Here is a 15617-nt window from a genome sequence, read left to right on the forward strand (position 1 = left end):
TGTGTATGTATATATATATATATCTATATGTAAATTTATTTCTATGTTAAATCTTGTTGCTTTAGATTCATTTTCTATTTTAAAAGTATATGTGTTTCAGAAATTAAGGATTATGGATATTTGCTGTTACAAATGTTTTGTTTGGGGTTTTTTTCTGATGCCATTTTTTTTCCCTAGCTAAATAAAGCTACTACTGCATCTGTTGGTACAAGGAATACTTCCTGGGCAGAACACAGCAAGAAACATTGCTGGGGAGATTCTTCCACTAATCAGGATAAAATGAAATCTGATGGATTAGGAGCATCTGGACATGCATCCACCAATAGAAACACTGTTAATAAGGCTTCAAAGCATGAGGATGTAAAGGGGAAAGATGGCAAAAAGTTAGTTTCCAAGATTACTAAGGATTCCAAACCTGGGGAAAAAGCTGCTTTGCCAAAGGCTAGAGCTGTTATAAAGACAAAAATAGAAAATAATGGAAATCTGAAGGCTGAAAGCATGCTTACCAAGCAAGATACAGAAAAGACATCATCTGCAAGTGGACAAAAAAATTCAGGAAGCAGCAAAGGACTAAAGAATCATGAAGGAAAAATTGCAGGTGCCAGACCTAAAGTGCTGACAGTAACCTCAAGCACACAGAACAAAACAAAGCCATTGAAAAAAACCTCAGGGAAGGAATCTCCCTCCTTGGTGACTGTGGCAGCAACTTCCAGCAAGCCAGCAAATTCAGACATGGATATCCAGACTGTGGGTGAACAGATAGAGGAACCCAAAGAGGATAAATCTGTAGAGGAAGGGAAAAAGCAGAGTGGTAATTTTTTATAATTCTTTCTTTTGAGTTCTCTTCTCGTTGGTCTCAGGCTGGTCATACACTGAAAACCAGCCTGGGAAGTTTTAAGACAATCTACTATAAATTGATAAGTTACATTCTTCCCCTGTAAGCTGACTTTATGGTCAATTAATAGCCATCTAAAACAATAAACATTTTACAACTTTAGCATATATGGTCTTTTCAATAACTGATCTTCATATACTAGATTTTTTTCAGTACTAATATACAATGCATTTCCCCCTGCAATTAACTTTGAATTTACTTTACAGTAGTGAAAACAAAAGCATCTGTGAAGGTATCAAATGGAGTCACCACCAAAAAAAAAAAGACTGAGATTGAGGCTAATGTGACAACAAGCAGGTATGTTACAAAGCAATATGCTGCTTTGTAGATGTGTGCATGAGTGTATGAGTTTGGGAAGAAAGGTTTCAGGTGAACTATTAAACTTAACATTAGATGTTCTTTTTACTCTGAGAATGCTTGTCTGTAGGATGTTATTTGCAAAACACTTTGAGTTAGCAATTGTCAACAGTGCTGTAAAGATAAAATTGGTTTGGCTTTTGTGTTGGACTGTTGCATGCTAATCATTTTAAAATTGTTATAGGTCATTCAGAATTCTGCATACTGGAACAGTCAATGACTACACAAGGTGTTGTAAATGTACCATTTCTGAAATAGTTTCGATTAAGCTGGACAGGAGACAGCTGAAGTGATATGCATGTTTGTATATAAATTAAAAATATAGATATATATTTAATTTTTATTTTCAAAAAGTTTACTTTTTAGGTTGCATTTTCAATGTTTAGATATATATGTGCACATTAAAACATATATTTCTTCTTTAAAATAATTAAACATTGTTAGATCTAAGCTTGGAAATAATGGGTGTAATGATTTCTTTGCAGTCTGACAAAAAAAACAACAGGAAAAGGGTGTAATGAGCAAAATGTACAAGCTGGTCTAAAGAAAAAAGGGAATGTGAGTACAAATTCTGCAGCACAGCAAAAGACTCAAAACACACCTACCAATTCTCCCAAGAACCAAGGTAAAGTTTCATACAGCAGTTAAATGATCTGCCACTATTATGCAAAGCTTTGAGGTTTGTTTGGTTTTTAGTAGAACTATTTGGAAAAGATCTTCTGGAGAATTCTGGGTTTTTTCCAGATTTCACTTTTGATGACAATCCTAAACTGTAAAATGCAAATTAATGTGTCAACTTAAAAATACTTAAAAGACTGTTTTCACTGCCAGTCAGTGTTTTCTTCTGCTTGTTTAATCTGCATTGCAGAGTTTTCCATTTGCTGATCCCCTGCACTTCTGCATTTGGAACCATGACTGAGCTCAACAGAAATTCTGTAGGTCGAGCATTTGTGATAAGCCTCAAAGATCTGGAGTGCAGACTGCTTTCTGCCTCCCTATTTTGGTGTTTTCCCATTTTGCCCTCACAGGAGCGCTACTGATACTGGTCCCCAAACAAATACTCAATTTCAACAGCTACTGATAGCAGGGGTAGGAAATGACATTGTAGAACACAGACAGGAAACACTGCTTTAAAAGGATACAAAGCATTAAGGATGGAGCTCAAATATTCAAGTTATATTATCTTAAATGCACTGTGATATAGAAGACACAGGTTCTGTCAATTTGTGGTCATTAAAGATTTTGCAGTATTTTCTGACTGAGCAGGGACGTTAACTCTGGTATTCTAATCGCATTATAACTAATGTAATTATTTCCTGCCTCTGCTCATTTCCTCTACAATATAAATTGAACACAGCACTCATCACTTCCTGTACTAAGCTGCTGTGCAGTATTTGTATGCTTTCTACTCCAAGGATTGACTACTCCAGTTACTTCACAGATTGAAGTGATTCCTGTATGTGTATTCTACGAACTGCATTTAAGGTGCCAAGATGGTATTCTTGTCTGCTATTTGTTATTTAAAATCTTAATTCTTTAACAAGCCTAAAATCCCTTAGTTACACTAAAAGTTGAGTAACTTGTTTCTTAACATAAACAGACATTAACATAAAATTGGTGAATATACTGTGACTGGCACATACAATCTTTATAGTCTTTTTTACTGTTTGTTAGGACCTCAGGGGGAATCGCCAAATTCACTGAAATCAGGAACGTCTCCAAAACATAATGAAGAAAAAAATGTGATACAACACCTGGTTCAGACAACACTCCCAGAAAAACACCCTTCAGCTAAGAAGAAGAGTATTAAACAATCACAAACACCTGTAACAAAAGCCACTTCAAAAATAACACCTAAGAGTCCGGCTCCATCAAAGAATGCTGAGAGTACAAATAGTAAAGACCCAAAACAAAAAACAACTGTATTAAAATCTCAGTCTTCTGCCCAAAAGCATTCAAGGAATGATTCTCCTGTTGTCCAGAAGAATGTGCACACCTCTGAGCACAGAGTTTCAGGACAGAAACTTGAGAAAAGCATGGCTGATGCTGTGGCAGGTCAGCTTCATGACAATAATGAATGCTATTCTGCAAATGAATCTTTAAAACCTGCCACAAAAAGTAACAGAGACAATAAATTGCTGGAGTCTTGCCAATCCAATAAACAAAACCTCCCAGATTCTTCTCAAACTGTGCAATACGAAAAAGAATCCGAATCTCCTTTTCCTCAAATTGCAGAAGAAACTATTCATAAACTGAATGTTTCATTACAAAATGACATGGAAACAAGACAAATCTGTGGAGATCAGACTGGGATTAGAAAGACTGAAGATCCAGAGAAAGATGATAAGACAGCTGAATTTCATTGTCATGCACAGTCTTCCAACAATGGATATTCAGACTTTTCCAAGGAAACCAATCAAAAGGCTATTGTTTTAGGAGAACTGATTAAAGATTCAAAAGCAACAAAAGCCTGTAATGAACAGAGTGATAAAATAAACTCTGAAACAGGTCTTAATTATGGTGAAAGTGCTTTGTCAAGCTTTTACCAAGTAACCAATGAAGAGGATGAGACATCATCTCCTCAGATCCATGTGGAAGGATTTCTTACAGTTGATGAACTGTGTGATACATCAGCCTTGACTGAATACAAATCAGTTACAACAGATGCAGACGATGCTTCAGAATGTTCCACAGAACAAATAACAGAAAAATATTCACCTAATTACACAGAGCTTATAGAGCCTATGGAAATGCCAGAAAACCATGAAAATGCAGAAATTCCCTTTGTGGACCACTGGAGTACTGGTGCTGTAGATCCAAAAGAGAGTCCTGAATCAGATACTGGCAGTGCAACCACATCCTCTGATGATATAAAACCAAGATCAGAAGATTATGATGCTGGAGGCTCTCAGGACGATGAGGGATCCAATGAAAGAGGGATTTCTAAATGCAGTACTATGTTATGTCATGATTTTCTTGGACGAAGCAGCAGTGACACAAGTACACCTGAAGAATTAAAAATTTATGATAGCAGCCTAAGAATAGAAGTGAAAATGAAAAAAGAAGGTTCTGATCTCTTTCGTGTTAATTCAACAAGTGATGATGAAATACCAAGAAAAAGACCTGAAATTTGGTCCCATCAAGAGAGTTCACGGAGCACTACTAGAGAAAGCAAAAATTCTACTTTTGGTAATGCACAGTTTACTCAGGAAGCAGACCAAGTTTCTTCCTCTGCTGATGAAACAGAAGATGACAGATCTGAAGGAGAGAACGTTGCAGAAAAGTTTCCCCCATCAAATGTTCCTACTCAACAGTTCCAAGGAATTGATAACTTAGCTTTTGAGGATGCAACAGAAAATGATACTGCCAGTCAGGAGTTTTCTAAAACGAAAAATTTCAAACGATCTGTTTTACTTTCAGTGGATGAATGTGAAGAATTGGGAGCTGATGATAAAGTGGAAACTCAGACTTCACGTCAGTGCTCAGTAGATTCTCTTACTCCAGAAGTATTTGACAGTGTTTCTCAAGAGCACCATGGAAAAACATTTTATTCAGAATACTCATTGGAAACTGAAGGAGGATTCCTGGATGGTACACAGCACAAGGATGGAGACAATAGATCAGATAAAAGTGGAAGTTCTCCCCTGCATCTTCACGGTACTGAAATCCCAAGAAAGGAGAATCAAAGTGCTTCAATGACTGAACAAAATTGCCCAGAGAAAGTATATTCAGCAGGTAGTCCACAGGCTGGAGAAAACCAGCAAGTAAATATGAAGAATGAGGTGGCTAGTGAATTTCACCAGTGTAGTAAGTACTTAGACAATGATGCAAAATCTCAAGAAAGACCATGTCATCTGGATCTTCAGCAGAGAGAAACTAATTCTGATGTGCAAAAGAGCAGCTCTGCAAAACCTGTAGAAGCCAGTAAGAATCAGATGCTGACTCAGGAAAGTCAAGTGAGAGACAGTCAACCAGCAACTACTGAATGCGCTAATACTGATTTACTTCCAGGTAATGTACAGAAATAGAAACATTCAGTCATTCAAAACCAAATTAATTGGGAAAGCTTTGGCAATTTTTCTGGGATTGAATCATGAACTGAAATAATTTGGGCTGAAACGATATTTAAATATTTTAAAGTATTTCATTTGGGTAGAGAATGCTTGTCTGTTTGAAATATCCGTCAATACCCTGCTGTTCAATGAGAAACTTGACTAGAAGAAAAGAGATTTTATGTAATGGTAAAAGAAAGATTGGATGGAGTTGTCTGTACTTCAGTTATTTTTGATCCAATCTAACATTGACAGCATCAGCATTTGATGGAATCTTAGTATTTGTTTTGTCTGCTTGACATCATATAGTATGTCTGAATGGGATGTGCAATAACTAAAGTAATAACCTTAACTAAAGCGCACTGAACTGTTTACCTGAACAGCTATATGCATTATTGTTGTAATTTATTTATTTATATATTATATACAAATTTGGATCATTCTCCCACTGAATATTACTGAATATTTGCCATATACACCAGTGGGAGTAGGTTTGAACTCTGCTTTAGAGCTTATGAGATGTCTAAAATTCTAAATTTTACCAGTAAAAGCTTATTTCCTAAAAGAGAGATTATACTTAGAACTGATGCTTATATACAAAAAAGTTCTAACTTGTTTCATGTAGCTAGATGAATACTTGTCTAGTTTTGTGTTTTGTCTTCTTTATACCAACAATTCAGTCTGTTTATCCCATCAAAAATATACAATAGTGTTGATTACAACTATTGTGTATTCAAGAGTAATGAAACACTGATGATGATCTATGTTCAGCCAGACCATAGAACAAGAAGACATTACAAGTTGTACGATTTTTTTTTAAGTTTGCTTGCCCTTGCCTGCAGCTGCCCTTGCATGTGCAGTGTAGAAATAAGCCTGTGGATAAACAATTTTGGTTTTAATTCTCTTCTAAGCTGACATAGCTTAAGTCACCATTCAGTAATCATTCTCTATTAATTCCCTCTATGCACCTCCTGGTCTAAATTTAATTTATGTAGTAAATGAGAAATTTCATGTGCATTAAGTGTATATTTACATTGTCATTTTCTGTATCAGAAACTTAATTATGGAGGTTATTGTTAATTACCAGTGGTGATTGCTGCTTTTAACTTAATTTATAAATCATACTTTGTTTTTTATATAGGAAATAAATGCCTCAAATTTTGTCAATTTTGTATAACCCTCCATTTCCTCTTTTATAACCTGATTGGATTGTCTTTCCTGAATGAATTAAATTTTGCTCTACACAGCCCTGAGGGGAGGATCATCTACAATTTTTACATTGTACAGTATTGTGAATTATTTCAGGAGACATAGATGATTATGACACAATGGCACAAACCTGCATGTATGAACATCGGCCTTCAAAAACCCTTTCTCCAATATATGAGATGGATGTTGGAGAAGCAATTGAGCAGAGGATGGATTCAGAAACAGCAGTTCTAGAGATGGATTTTGAAGATCAACAGTTTGCAGAACAGGACTGGACTCTACTCAGGCAATTGTTATCTGTGCAGGACTCAAATATAGATTTCAAAAACTCTGTTCCTGAAGACCTTAACTTAGCACAATGTCTTATCAATCAGACACTGTTTCTGGCACGAGATGGTTCCAATCCTCAGGGTACCTCACAAGTTGACACATTCAGTAGGTGGACTGAACTCATGTCTCCACTTGACGACTCCTCAGCAAGCATTACAGTGGCAAGCTTTTCATCTGAAGACTGTTCGTCCCCTCAGGGGGAATGGACAATTCTCGAACTGGAAACCCATCATTAAGGTGTCAGCTGTTGGCAACTGAACTCCACCCCATTCCCCAAATCTATTTTTGATGAGTTGTTTCCATACCATAATGAAATACTGCATCAGTCAAGAACGAGCAATTCTTGATACTGAGGCAATCTTTCTGATAAAATGAGGTAAATATGTTAACTTATCATCTAGATTTAATCACAAGTACAATAATTTTTCAAGACTTAAATGTATGTCTTTTCTAAAAATGAACTTTGAGCATGTATTTTCTAGAATTGTTAGAAAAACTAGATGACATGAAATAGAAGTCTGGCTTTCTGCCCTCCCTTTTATCTTTTTATTTGACATTTAATGTTCTCATTGATCAAAAATTTAAAGATGAATGCACTATTAGTAGAGCTATTCCTCTCCTTGCCTTCCCTCCCCAATATGGTGACTTCATTTTACAACAATAAAGATTCAGAATGGTTGTGTGAAAAGGTGATGTGTGCCAACACTACTTTAAATGACAGAAAAACATACTTACATTCAAAGAAAATGTTTCAATTTGAATCTGCCTTGGGCCTTATTGATATGAACAGCTTGTTTCATCTGTTTCTTCCAGATTTGATTTTTGTATTTTGGTTGGTTTTGTTTAGAAGTTTCCAATAAATTTTTTTAATTGCCTTTTCTTCAAACACAAGACTTCAGAGGGTCTGTGCTGTATAAGACCACTGTTTCTTTCATGAAAATGCACATATTTAAGTAAATATTTTAAATGGTATAGTGCATGAATTCAAAGGAGTTGGTAGAATGTTGCTCTTGCTCTAAGAAACAGCATGTCTGATGTCTCCAGAAGTACATCTCAATCTGAAGTTGTGGTCAGTGTTATATCTGAAGTCTGATGTTAACTAGAATTACCTTCAGGCATTAATTACTTACACTTGCATGTTCTCATGCTGAAGTATAGCAAGATTTTCAGGAATTTGGGTTTGTGTGTTTTCATAGATGCCAGATTTTTGGGAGTAGTTATAGGATTCTTGCATCTTCATTATTATCTCTAGTGTAACTTTTATAAATTGAGACTAAATGTCACCACAACCTTTTTTGACTCTGAGTGAAATAGGATGTACAGATCATTTTGCTGCTTTTGGCTCTTTGGATGTGGACAGGACTGATTTATTGTCTTTTCTGATTGACAGGGCAGGAAGAAGTGAGAAACTTCTTGTAATTCTTACCAATTCATAGCTCCTGAAACATACAGGGGTTTTTTCCCTACAAAGGTTGGACCCTCTTAAGATATGTGCATTGTGGAAACAGTAGAGCTTGTCTTTCACACAGCTTAAAATCTAAAAAGGAAGTATTCTACCTCCTCTTAGTCATTAACAGAAGTGCCTTCAGAAGTGGTGCCATATAGGAAGGAGTAAAAGGCTACTAACATTCTATTTTGGTTGAAACTGTATTACTACACAACTTAAGACTGTAACCACTGATAACATGGTCAGTTTTGCAAGCTTTTGCACAATTCCAGCAGTGCACCTTAACTTTTTTGACAAACCTCATTTATTTTGTTCATAGTGTCAGAAACTCAGTTCTGTGGAAGTAAGAACTTGCCCTAGGGTATGATTAAAGAAGTTACAGCTTTGGATTTGACAGAATAAAGATCTTTGAGGCAAAATAATGTATTTAGCAAGGCACTTTGTTGAATTTCTGGTACAAAAGTAAAAGTACTGTTTTATTCTCAAAATGAATGGAGGAAGAATTTAATCTTGTTCTTTAATATCAAGTTAAGGGAAAAAAAGGAGAACCTTCCATTTTCTTTATGTCAGTGGAGGACTCTAAACTCATGGAAGGAAGATGTTCAGTCTCATCATAAAAATCTTTCATCTGCTCTTTTAGCAGCAGCATAAATAGTCCAAGATACTGTAATTCAAAATGTTATAAATGTAATATTGTGGTATTTAACCCAGTCATCGTACTGAGGAAGTTGGAACCACCTTGAGAAGTGCAAAACATCAAGAAAACCTATTTTTCACCTTCAGTGTTTACAAGGTACATCAATAGGTGATAATATTTTGGCTAAAATAAAGAACTATAGTACTGGCCATAGGAAAAGATGAGGCTCAAGAGAAGGTCTTACAGAAGGCTAAGAAATAGTTGTTTTCAATGTCTGTGTAAAGCACTAAAGTAAAAGCTGTTTACCAAAAAGTTTAATCAACTTTAAAATCCTGATGATATTCTGACAGTGGGCATTCACATGTTAAAGAAGATGAAGTGATGGAAAGGAGAAGTGATAGAAGGGATCCTTTTGTCTATTTTTCACTTTGCCCATATTTTTAACTTCTTACTGAATTGATAAAAGTGACGCTGAAAATTGACACAAAATTTCAGGTCTATTGTATGAAATACAATCACATATGGGGTTTTTTTAATTGTGGTTTTTGTCTTTGCATTTACTTTTTCAGTTGTATCAAAATTAAATTAGCTTCTCTCTTCAAGTCCCCAGTGGTGTTGTTACAATTCCTTTACCAGTTTTGCAGCAGACAGCTGATTAGGATATGGTATTGTTCAGCTGGTACATAGGCAGCCATAGAATGCAGCTTCCCACAGCCAAAGAGTGGCTGTAGAAGTAGCAGGAATAGAAAGTGGTATTGTTTTTGATTTGTGTTACTAGAGTGCCTGTGAGGCGTAATCAGACCAGCATCCCACTGGCTAGACATTGTACAAACAAAGGGCAAAAACAAAGACTTCCCACAGAGTGGTTAGAACCCAAGATAAGACAAAAGACAAAAAAAAATGCACATGAATGGAAAAGTAAAATGAGAGTGTCAATATTTGTCTAGCTGATTAGCAATGGTTTTGGCACATCATCAGTTTAAATAGTCATTTTCTCTCCTGCAGGCATTACGAGAAGGGGAAACTTTAGGGTGAAATTTGAAGGCTGGATAACAAGGGAGCTGGAAGAATGTATAGTCCTGACCAGCCTTATGTGCTGCCTAAACTCTTTGACCCTGAGCTCATTCTGAATGTTCAAGCTTTAAGCCAGGTGTAGGTAGCTTTTTGTTTAATAGTATCAGTCACTTGAGTTCTTTGGAGTCCTTCTCATACATCCTGGCAGTGATTTTATCACTATTCACCTCTTCCCCGAAACATGAGAGAATGGATAAAAGTTTCTGAAGACTTCATAGAGAAACAATCAAACTGATACCATGGGGTACAAGTGAATAGTGATTATGAGGTCCTGAAAGACCCGTAAAGCAGAGACAAGGGAGATACATCTGATGAAACCGTGAAAGGGCATCAGTCAGAAAACTAAAAAGATGGCACAGTCAGAATACTACCCTTGCAGCAGTATTTGGAATAAGAGCAGTGAAATTGCTCTGTCAAAGCCTGAGAAGACCAGGTTGCAGGTAACATGTGAAAGTGACAGCTTACCTAGATTGTTCTGTGAATAGGCAAAGATGTTTGTATGCTACAGAGTAACACCACGTTTAGTAAACTATCAGTGAAATTTAAAGGAGAGGACTTGGAAATCACTCTCAGGTAATGACTTAAATCTAATCTGGACTGGAGAAGCAGCTCTGCAGGGTTTTTACATACAGATAATAGCTAAAATTGTATTCGTGGAGTAAATCACCAACATACTGCAGACAGAAAAGGGAAGGCAAGTGAGGAAGGGGGAAGTTCTTCCAAATAATCTATTTTAAAAAATAAATTAGGAGAGCAAAGAAAATAAAGAGATGGAGGCAAGAGTCAAATGAGAATGAAAGGATTTCAGGAAAACTGCACCACTGGCTTCATTGGACATAGCCCACAAGGCAGATGAGTGTAAAATATCAGTTTTGAGGTTGATTAGGAAAGTGTTCCTAGGGGCTATGGTCAAAATGAGAGATTGGCCCACAGAGTCAAAGGCAACAGATAGCAGTTTGGTAGAGCCTGACAGAACTGCAGGAAGGAAACTGAGCCTAACCACTAAGAGAGAAACAACAGTTAGAAAAGCAGATCAGTTAATAATATATTTTGGTTTGCTTTTTCAGTGTATGAGATTATACCATGTTTATATAGTGTAGCAAAAGAAATGCAGAGGCTGAGACACACAGTGAAGATCAGATGAGATAAGTAAGCATGAAATGAGATCAGCAGGCAGTCTGGACTGCTACAAGTGATCAGATAAGTGCATAAAAAACCCAGACATCTGCTTTTGTGGCATAGGGGTAATGGAAAGGACACTTTATAAATTCATACGTTTTTCCCTTAGAAAAGCTTCTTCTAGAATCAAAGAATTACAGAAAAATTGCAGAAAAATCATAGCAATGCAGGAAAAGGCAGGCTTGAACTGACCTCTAAAGGTGTGGTCCAACCTCCTACTGCAAGCAGGGGTAACTTCGAAGTTAGATCAGATTCTTAGGGCCTCATCAACATCCATAGCATATAAAATGAGAATAAAGTAAGCAGGCAGAAACACAATGCTCATGGGAAACAAATATTTGAGATTAAACTATTCTCGCTATGATAAAACTACTTTAGGTGTTGTTGGGAAATACTAATAATTGAGTACAAGAAATATGGCTAGCTTGCAATGTTAAGTTCTGGATGACATGTGACTGAACTGTACATGTTTAATAATCTTATTCCATACTTTTTAAGGTTTTAAATTATTTCAAAATTATACTCAATCTTTGAGATGGAAAATTTTATTATAATTTTGTAAGAACTCGGGCAAGAGAATTTCCCATGTTTCTCACAAAGACTGTCCCTAGGATGTGCTCCCATAGCATTGTCTATCAGTTTGTTTCAGGGAATATGTTAAAAAAAATCACTTACCTGTTCTAGGTACATACTGTAGGAGACTATTTTATATATATTTCAATATTTCAATATATATTATTGCCATCTGGAAAACAATAGGAAGCATGCTCATTCTACTTTGCTCCAGAAAACCTAAACCTTTGCATGAAGGAATTAAGAACTGCTCTTATGTTGTTCATCTGTTGCTCAGAACCAAGACATTTAGGAATTCATTATTTTGCTTCCACTAATGTCAAAAAAACCTCTTGCTGACCTCAGCTGAATCAGGTTCAGGGCTTGTCTATATTAATGCATGTACTAGAAATGCTATTTTTCCAATGTATCTATTACGTAGTTTTCGAGTTTTACTCTACTATTAATATTGTACAATTGTAGGTATGACAAATTACTAGCTAGAAAGACTTCAATTTAGGAGTCATAATTGTATGCATTCTGTTAATGTTTCATGACTGGGGTGATTTAACATTTGTACATTGATGGATGATGTTCTTGCCAGGACTATAGAGGAACTGAGGACAAAAGATAAAATGAGAAATATCGCAGCTTTATTACAACAGATGATTCTCTGGAAATGGGCTTTTAGATCTGAAATCAACTATAATTAGAAGCTTTCATCTCTTGCAGAAAATCCATACTGATTTTCTTCTTTCTCTCTTGAACAAAAGCTCTGTGCGATATTTTTTTTAGATAAGCTTTAATGTTCAGCTTTGGAAAAATTACAGCTCAGATGTCTTCTTTAGCTATTTTAAAACCTAGCTTCTTCCTATTGACAACTACTGTATGTTTAAGGAAACTAAACCTGTAACAGAGAAAAGTGATTTATCTAAAAACTGGATATCAGCTGGGGAAGAATATTGAGTTTGGTCATTTCTTTGGCTTTTTACATTTAGTAACTAAAACCAGAAGCTACATGGAGCAGGCGTGCGCACACACCTGTTTATTTCTTGCATTTGACTTTCCTTTCATGCTTTTCTTTGCAATCTGCACTGTACACTCCGTTAAGCCCCAGTTCTGCAAACACAGAAGTGAATCCACAGCCACATCTGCAGATTGGCTTTCAGCTTGACATTCTCTTTTCAGAGAGGGTAATGGAGCTGACACTGGGGGCAGGCACTGTGCATACTTGTGTTTTTATACAGTACTCAACTTAATGAGATTCTAATCCTGATGAACCATCTAGATGCAGTTAAAATATGAAATAATTAAAATGGAATTCCATTAAATTGCTCCTCTCTCTGTTCTCCTTAAATGATTGCTCAGAAGACTGTCCAGTTAGAGAAATCAAAGTCCTAAGAATCTAACTTTTTGCATTACACGCAAAGAAAGTTCTTTCTCTATTGCACAGTAAAATATGAATACGTCTTCAATAACTCAAACCTCAGTATCTGGAGGGGCTGACTACAGCTCAGTAACTAGACACATTGAACAAGGACACTGATGGTCAAAATAGGGTTTGCATAATTGCAAATGATGATTGTAAGTATCATCTGTAAAACTGGACTGGAGTGCACATTCTGTTCAGGTGAACTTCAACAGAGGTTCACATGTACAAATTTGGGGCTCAGCCCAATTATCCAGGCAGTCCATCACACTTTGTATTTATGCACTCAGTGACAGTGACTACTCTTTCTCAGCTCCTGCTGAAGTTAGTGTGAGTGGTATCAGATGCACATTTATAAAGATCACTTTATTTGTCTGGACAGAAAGACTAGTTACTGTTCTAAAAATTTTGGGTCATGTACCTTACATGAGAACACTTTTGAGTCCGATCTCACCAACTTGCTTTAACCTACAATATCCTCACCTATGCAATCCTTATGTAGGAATTTCTGAACTTTCTTACAATTGTGCTTTATAAAATCATTTTCATTCTTCACTTGTTTAAAAATAGCCCTCTTTCGAGTGTGGCATGACATCCTGCCAGTAGAATTCTATCAGTGTGCTTAAGATCAATATAGATAGGACAAACTCTGTGTACATGGCAGATTCAGTGTAGGTAATGTAAAAACTTTTTGTGACTTTCACAGAATAAATAAGAGAGATAATAAATATTAGAGAATAAATAATAGAGGCGGGCCTCTTGTTTGTGGATATTACCTCTATTATTTATTCTCTAAGTCAAACTTCCTGTAACAAAATCTCCTCCTGTATCTGTAGAGAAAAAACCCTTCAATCTCTATTTTCTGAATTATCATGTTCTAGAAACCAAGATTAATCCAATATATGTATAATGGGATGCACATGAAGAAAAGTTTGAGTCACTACCTGTAGTCCATGGCTTTATGGTCCTAGAATATTTTGACCACTCAATCCTATTGAGGGGAGGGTGTTAAGCTCTCAAACTGAATGCTTGCATGTTTCCCACTTGCTTGCTTTCTAGACTTACATAATGAGCTGGGGCCTAAGTAATCCTATTTTGAAATGATTCCTTGTCAACATGGTGTTCTGTTTCCAGAATATCTGTATGGCTGCAAAGTCCCACAACCTTTCTTCCCCATGCTACATACTGAAGAGTCTTGGTTGATTTCTGTATGACAGAAAATAATAAATCCTATGTGTAAGTTAAATGCTGAGTCACTGTACTTTATTCAACTTGTGGACTGCTGACATCAATTTTTATTTGTACTCTGTAAATGGCAAAAAAAAAGTTACTTTCCTTTTCCATCTGTTTAGTGCACCTTCACTCCTTTTTATCCTTTAAAGAAAAATATTGATTTTTCTTTGATTGTGTCATCAGAGAACAAGACAGGTGATATGTGTGTGAAGATCAACAATCAGTTTTCATATAAAAATACATAGAGAGGAAGATACCAGTCAGTAACAGTCCCACAAAATCAAACAACAGTGCTGATGTAGAACATACAGGATATGGGCCAGGAGAGCATAGAGAAACACTAATTTGATGATAGATTTTTGCCTTATCATAAATTATTCATTCAAATGCTTATGCCATTATCTTCATCATAGGGAAGTTCTAGTCACAAGATCGTTCTATTCTTGCCTAAGTGGGGTGCTGTACTCTGCTTCCAGGAGATATTTGATATGCTGCCAGACTCAGCCCTGTTTTTTCTCTCTCCTGCACCTTCACCTGTATGTGAAATGCACCATGGAGGTATGTGGGAAAGAGATTTAAAGCTAAGACTAGCCAAATGTCAGAAACTGTCACAGCAAAGAGAACAGTAAGTAGGAAAATAACTTCAGCTCATCAGATAGCACAGTATCCCTCAGAAGTCCCTTTTGGGAAAAGAAACTACTGAGCAGAAGAATGCTCTGAAGAACACACAAATCAGAAAAATCTATTTTCTTTGAGTCTGAGCTCCACTTAATTAGTGTTCAGGCTCAAAAAAAGAGAAAGCCAAATAGTGAAATACTCAAATGGTATTGCAGAACAAACTGCTACCAGAACTGTCCCTTGGGCAGAGTCCAGGGGCTCAGCATGTCCCATTACATCAGGCTTGCCCAGACAAACTCTAGGCCAGGGCAGCTCTCACACGGGAGACTGCGGGGTCCAGGGTCCATTCTGCTCAGAGCCTTCTGTCTCAGAAAGAGTCCTATTTTTATTTCAAATACCAGCTATTGTCACAGGTGACAAGCAGAAGTATATTAAGCTTCTGGTATAAATATTTGCTGACTGTAATTAAAACATGTAATTTACACAAGTAAATGTGAAACAACTGGAGTCAAAATAATGATAGGAAACATCTTCTGTGAAGATTTGGGTTTGTCTCATTGTCACACACTTAGGCATCTTTGTACTTTGATGCTTCTTAAGCGATA

The 15617-nt window shown here is 36.3% G+C and overlaps 1 protein-coding gene across 1 annotated transcript in view; it reads left to right on the forward strand.

Annotated features, from left to right (window-relative positions):
• The window catches only part of BTBD8 (BTB domain containing 8), a 31389-nt gene extending 16982 nt beyond the window's left edge, over positions 1-14407 (forward strand). The window contains exons 11-15 of the mRNA XM_014884144.2: positions 178-811; positions 1102-1192; positions 1738-1877; positions 2927-5263; positions 6610-14407. Coding sequence (XP_014739630.2) covers positions 178-811; positions 1102-1192; positions 1738-1877; positions 2927-5263; positions 6610-7079 — 3672 coding nt within the window. The 3' untranslated portion in view covers positions 7080-14407. The remainder of the gene's footprint in view (positions 1-177; positions 812-1101; positions 1193-1737; positions 1878-2926; positions 5264-6609) is intronic.
• Positions 14408-15617: the final 1210 nt, after the last annotated feature.

This window comes from Sturnus vulgaris, chromosome 9, assembly GCF_052056855.1.
Source record: "Sturnus vulgaris isolate bStuVul1 chromosome 9, bStuVul1.hap1, whole genome shotgun sequence".
Lineage (NCBI taxonomy): Eukaryota > Metazoa > Chordata > Aves > Passeriformes > Sturnidae > Sturnus > Sturnus vulgaris.